At 38.9% G+C, this 6689-nt stretch overlaps 1 protein-coding gene across 1 annotated transcript; it reads left to right on the top strand.

The window, feature by feature from the left end:
• Positions 1-6386: 6386 nt before the first annotated feature.
• On the top strand, positions 6387-6689 carry LOC131695913 (histone H4-like). The gene has a single exon (XM_058984445.1). The coding sequence runs from the start codon at positions 6387-6389 to the stop codon at positions 6687-6689; it is 303 nt and encodes a 100-aa protein (XP_058840428.1).

Raw genomic sequence — 6689 nt, 5'->3', positions numbered from 1 at the left:
GCTGCCGGACTATCAGAAGGCCCCGATCGAATAGGGTATCCACTTTTGAAGCATCTTCCCACAAGAGCAAAGCTGATTCTGCTTGACATATACAACAGCGTCTGGAGTTGCGGTATCGTCCCCGATGAGTGGAAAGAAGCCACAGTAATACCCATCAAGAAACCCGGAAAAGAAGGTACCGAAGCGGACGAATACAGACCGATATCGCTAACGAGCTGTGTTGGGAAGATCCTAGAGCGCATGATCAATAGGCGATTGATCCAGGAAATTGAAAATAACAATCGAATTGGAAACCGGCAGTTTGCCTTTCGGCCAGGCAAAGGCGTTGACAGCCATCTAGCCGAATTGGAAACAATTCTTGAAGACACACTTGAATCTGGCATGCACGCGGACGTAATAATGCTTGATCTATCCAAAGCATTTGACAGAACCTGGAGACACCCGATTATTACTACTCTCAACGAATGGAACGTAGGGAGCAGGATGTTGAAATACGTCTACAGTTTCCTGGACGAGAGAAGTTTCAGAGTATTTGTTGACGGCTCTCTTTCAGATCTGCGACTACTAGAAAACGGCATACCACAAGGCTCAGTTATTTCACCAACACTATTCAATGTTGCAATCAGCTCGATCTGTAAACACATCCCGGAAAACATTGAAATATTGCTGTATGCCGATGACTTGATGCTCATCGCTATAGGGAGTTTTGCTCGAGCCGTTCGACTAAAAGCCCAAGCTGCGCTTAACAATGTGCTGACCTGGGCTGAACAGCATGGACTGCAGTTCTCGACCACAAAATCCAAGCTACTTCACATATGCAACGGTGGCAGACACAAAAACGTGCCAAACCTTGAAACCGAGGATGGTACCATTGAAAAAGTTCCAAGCGCCCGAGTCCTTGGAGTACAAGTAGATGCCAAACTGAAATTCACGAAACACACCGAGATTCTAGTCAAAGAGTGCCAAAACCGATTGAGTATAATAAAAGCAATAAGTAGAAGGTACGCCGGCGGCAACCGTCAAACACTGTTCAGAATCTGCGACAGTCTTCTTATAGCCAAAATCTCCCATGGTTTTGGGCTTTACAGTCGAGGTGGAGAAAAAAGATGGGTGGGTAATGTCTAGGACATAACCGGAGTGTCGTGACTACTCGTTTGACTTGTAATTCAAATCGAATGATACTCAATGAAATATGTGGGATTGTTTCAAGTTATTCTTTATAATAATTATGGTGGTTTTGAAAAGAACCTTTATTGTTGGCGTCTGCGTTGATAGGGGATGCGCTGGATTCTAAGCTGGTTGAGACATTCATTCATGAAATGAACAATTTTCTTCCTTTGAAATATCAATGTTAAAATCTCTCGAAACAACCATCGGAATCTTTTTCGTACAAAAATGAACACACTTAGCAAAAACCTAGGAGCGGGTAATGTCCGGGACATAACCGCGATGATCATATTCTTAAAATTCTGCTTGTATCTCTTTCAAATGGCTAAATTTTACGCATTAAGTTCGATTCACCGGGCTCAGCGAAATTTTCCTGGGGATCCCGTTCGTTAGTATATTCAGCAAAACAATTTTATTAACGAGTTCTCCGCATTGAATACAGGTCAATAATTTCATATAATGATTTCAACAAGCAGACAATGTGCATGTATGACAGGTGGGAGTGTTCTGAAGTGTTTTTAGTGGAGGTAACAACATAAAATCATGTATTGGACATTTTACAATGATTCTCCTTAACCCTGCAAAACCACGGGGTTGGCAGCAGAGGGTTAAGTTGTTTGGAAGAGATGACAGTTAATATATGATAACTAAAAATATAAAATTGTTCTATAAATTGCAAAGTTATTGCCGCGTTGACCTGAAAATTTGTCATTTCATTCATAAAGGAACAATCATTGAAATTATGTCAATTTATGCTTTGCAAGATTTGAAATAACTTCGAAGTGTGGTCACGACACCCCTGTTATGTCATATACATCACCAACCCATCTTTTCATCATTCGTTTTGGTGTAGCTTTCGCTTAGTGTCAGAGTTGCGACATTCACTGATTTTCTTGGAAGGATTTGCAAAAACCTTCGAGTTTGTAGATTAGAAAAACATTTTCTCATGATTCACTGGTAAAAGTACAGAATTACCAAGCGCAAACTTAATACTAGTTAATAAAAGAAACTTTCTAATTAAATTCTTTTTCCATTTTACATTCGTCCTAATAAGGACGGTTTGTAGATAGCTATGTTGATACAAGACGGGAATCTTTTAAAACAATTAAAACCTTACCGACGATTGTTTTTACTGCGTACATACATCTTTCCCCTTTCGCAGCTCACTCCGAATGAGTACGCCTCGCATCAAGGTGTTCCTATTTATAGACTTTACAATGCAGATGGAAGGCCGTCCTTTTGTTCGATAAATGAAAATATTTTCATCATTCGTTTTGGTGTAGCTTTCGCTTAGTAGTAGAGTTGCCACATTCTATGATTTTCTTGGAAGGATTTGCAAAAACCTTCGAGTTTGTAGATTAGAAAAACATTTTCTCATGATTCACTGGTAAAAGTACAGAATTACCAAGCGCAAACTTAATACTAGTTAATAAAAGAAACTTTCTAATTAAATTCTTTTTCCATTTTGCCTTCGTCCTGATAAGGACGGTTTGTCTATGTTGATACAAGACGGGAATCTTTTAAAACAATTCAAACCTTGCCGACGATTGTTTTTACTGCGTACATACATCTTTCCCCTTTCGCAGCTCACACCGAATGAGCACAGTTTTCATCATGGTGTTCCTATTTATAGACTTTACAATGCAGATGGAAGGCCGTCCTTTTGTTCGATTAATGAAAATATTTTCATCATTCGTTTTGGTGTAGCTTTCGCTTAGTAGCAGAGTTGCCACATTCACTGATTTTCTTGGAAGGATTTGCAAAAACCTTCGAGTTTGTAGATTAGAAAAACATTTTCTCATGATTCACTGGTAAAAGTACAGAATTACCAAGCGCAAACTTAATACTAGTTAATAAAAGAAACTTTCTAATTAAATTCTATGTTTGTCTATGTTGATACAAGACGGGAATCTTTTAAAACAATTCAAACCTTGCCGACGATTGTTTTTACTGCGTACATACATCTTTCCCCTTTCGCAGCTCACACCGAATGAGCACAGTTTTCATCATGGTGTTCCTATTTATAGACTTTACAATGCAGATGGAAGGCCGTCCTTTTGTTCGATAAATGAAAATATTTTCATCATTCGTTTTGGTGTAGCTTTCGCTTAGTGGCAGAGTTGCCACATTCACTGATTTTCTTGGAAGGATTTGCAAAAACCTTCGGGTTTGTAGATTAGAAAAACATTTTCTTACGATTCACAGGTAAAAGTACAGAATTACCAAGTGCAAACTTAATACTAGTTAATAAAAGAAACTTTCTAATTAAATTCTTTTTCCATTTTGCCTTCGTCCTGATAAGGACGGTTTGTCTATGTTGATACAAGACGGGAATCTTTTAAAACAATTCAAACCTTGCCGAAGATTGTTTTTACTGCGTACATACATCTTTCCCCTTTCGCAGCTCACACCGAATGAGCACAGTTTTCATCATGGTGTTCCTATTTATAGACTTTACAATGCAGATGGAAGGCCGTCCTTTTGTTCGATAAATGAAAATATTTTCATCATTCGTTTTGGTGTAGCTTTCGCTTAGTAGCAGAGTTGCCACATTCACTGATTTTCTTGGAAGGATTTGCAAAAACCTTCGAGTTTGTAGATTAGAAAAACATTTTCTCATGATTCACTGGTAAAAGTACAGAATTACCAAGCGCAAACTTAATACTAGTTAATAAAAGAAACTTTCTAATTAAATTCTTTTTCCATTTTGCCTTCGTCCTGATAAGGACGGTTTGTCTATGTTGATACAAGACGGGAATCTTTTAAAACAATTCAAACCTTGCCGACGATTGTTTTTACTGCGTACATACATCTTTCCCCTTTCGCAGCTCACACCGAATGAGCACAGTTTTCATCATGGTGTTCCTATTTATAGACTTTACAATGCAGATGGAAGGCCGTCCTTTTGTTCGATAAATGAAAATATTTTCATCATTCGTTTTGGTGTAGCTTTCGCTTAGTGGCAGAGTTGCCACATTCACTGATTTTCTTGGAAGGATTTGCAAAAACCTTCGGGTTTGTAGATTAGAAAAACATTTTCTTACGATTCACAGGTAAAAGTACAGAATTACCAAGTGCAAACTTAATACTAGTTAATAAAAGAAACTTTCTAATTAAATTCTTTTTCCATTTTGCCTTCGTCCTGATAAGGACGGTTTGTCTATGTTGATACAAGACGGGAATCTTTTAAAACAATTCAAACCTTGCCGAAGATTGTTTTTACTGCGTACATACATCTTTCCCCTTTCGCAGCTCACACCGAATGAGCACAGTTTTCATCATGGTGTTCCTATTTATAGACTTTACAATGCAGATGGAAGGCCGTCCTTTTGTTCGATAAATGAAAATATTTTCATCATTCGTTTTGGTGTAGCTTTCGCTTAGTAGCAGAGTTGTCACATTCACTGATTTTCTTGGAAGGATTTGCAAAAACCTTCGAGTTTGTAGATTAGAAAAACATTTTCTCATGATTCACTGGTAAAAGTACAGAATTACCAAGCGCAAACTTAATACTAGTTAATAAAAGAAACTTTCTAATTAAATTCTTTTTCCATTTTGCCTTCGTCCTGATAAGGACGGTTTGTCTATGTTGATACAAGACGGGAATCTTTTAAAACAATTCAAACCTTGCCGAAGATTGTTTTTACTGCGTACATCCATACAATCTTTCCCCTTTCGTAGCTCACACCGAATGAGTACGCTTTGCAGCCTTCGATGTTTTGGTAGCATTTTTAGTGGCAGTTACTACCGCCTTTTCAGTGACTGCGTTTCTTAGCCTTTGGCTTTTTGGCCTTCTCACCGCCACCACCGTTTTTCCTCTCTCCGGTGGTAGCCAATTTGATTGGTCGTCCGATGCAGCTTCTCACGACCACGCACGTCTGTTATGCACTGCGTCTTACACACGTCTGGCTTTGAGAAAAGCTGCGACACCCCTATTTATAGGTTTTATCATTAATGTTGATTCTCATTTAAAGTAGTTTTTGAACTATTTAAACAAATTTTATATAGCAAACAACGTATCGGTAGCAAGCGTTGAACGTTTTCCTTCCGATTTATGAAACAAGATTGGCAATCCGTTTAGTAGAAGAAAAGTTATTAAGGTTCAAATTGTACGTAACGCTTTCGCTAATATTCACTACTATCGCTTTCTCGCTCGTTCTCGTGGCGTGCATGAGCCTTTCCTTTCCGCCCGGGTTCTAATGACATAACCGAAACTAATATGCCGGCTTTCCCCCACCAACTGCTCTCGTCAAGCAACCCAATACGAATAATCAAAGGAACAAACATGTAGTGAACCTATATATAAACTTTTCATTATTTTATTGTTTATTTGCTGCACCATTTTGACGGCTCTGTGCGGGATGGGCTGAAAATTTTCACTTTTCCGAGTCGTTTTCGAAAGATTTTTCAAAACACTATTTTTCCGTTGATAATGAATGTCCTACATATTCCAAAATTTAATACAACATTGGTACAAATATTTTCGACAAAATGCCGAAGAAATTGATTAAATCCATTCAGTACAACAAAAGATATAAGCGTTCAAAATCTTACATCATTTTTCTGCCGAAATTTTGAAAAGGGGCCCCTATATTGAAAGGTAAGTCGTTAGTCACGACAAAATATTCCTAAAAAGAAAAACTATGTATGAGCAAAAAAAATCGCCTAGAAATCAATAAAATTCCAACAGTAGAAGAATATCAAACAGAAATAGTTTGTTCATCAGTAACAATTTGTTCCATCATAGATCAGTATCAGATATCGATATTTAAGTACCATAGAAGCCAATATAACGTACCATGTAGACGGATGTATAGAAAATCTTTATAAGTTAAAAAAAAAACCCGTTTGTTTTTCGATTTACTTTTTCTTTCTTTCTTTTTCAGGAGAATCAATTTCCGGGCAATCGTTTTCCAGGGAAAATGCTACCATGTCAGCATTAGTCCGGATAAAGCAGATTTCGGCAATCCCAAGCTACTAAAACAGTGGCAACAGTGAACTTCGTGTTCGCGCTATTTCCCCTTCAAACCAACACATCACGAGTAAGCATATAGATAGCAGCCATGGTAATCTTCCTATGCGGCGGCGACTGAGAATGTGTGTGCATCAGTATAAAAGCGCTACTCAATGGGCCGAATTGCAACATTCGGTATTGGAATCTCGCTGCTGCAGGTGTGCTGCGCTAGCCTACTAAGTTATTACCTACAACAACCAAGAAGATGACTGGCCGTGGCAAAGGGCTCGGCAAGGGAGGCGCTAAGCGGCACCGCAAGGTGCTTCGTGACAATATCCAGGGCATCACCAAACCCGCCATTCGTCGTCTGGCTCGACGTGGAGGAGTGAAGCGAATCTCCGGTTTGATATACGAGGAAACCCGTGGTGTGCTGAAGATTTTTCTGGAAAACGTTATCCGGGACGCTGTGACGTACACTGAACATGCCAAACGGAAGACCGTCACTGCGATGGATGTCGTCTATGCGCTTAAACGCCAGGGACGCACATTGTACGGTTTTGGTGGTTAA

The sequence above is a fragment of the Topomyia yanbarensis genome, unplaced genomic scaffold (assembly GCF_030247195.1).
Source record: "Topomyia yanbarensis strain Yona2022 unplaced genomic scaffold, ASM3024719v1 HiC_scaffold_6, whole genome shotgun sequence".
NCBI lineage: Eukaryota > Metazoa > Arthropoda > Insecta > Diptera > Culicidae > Topomyia > Topomyia yanbarensis.
This window is presented reverse-complemented; position numbering and strand designations above follow the sequence as displayed.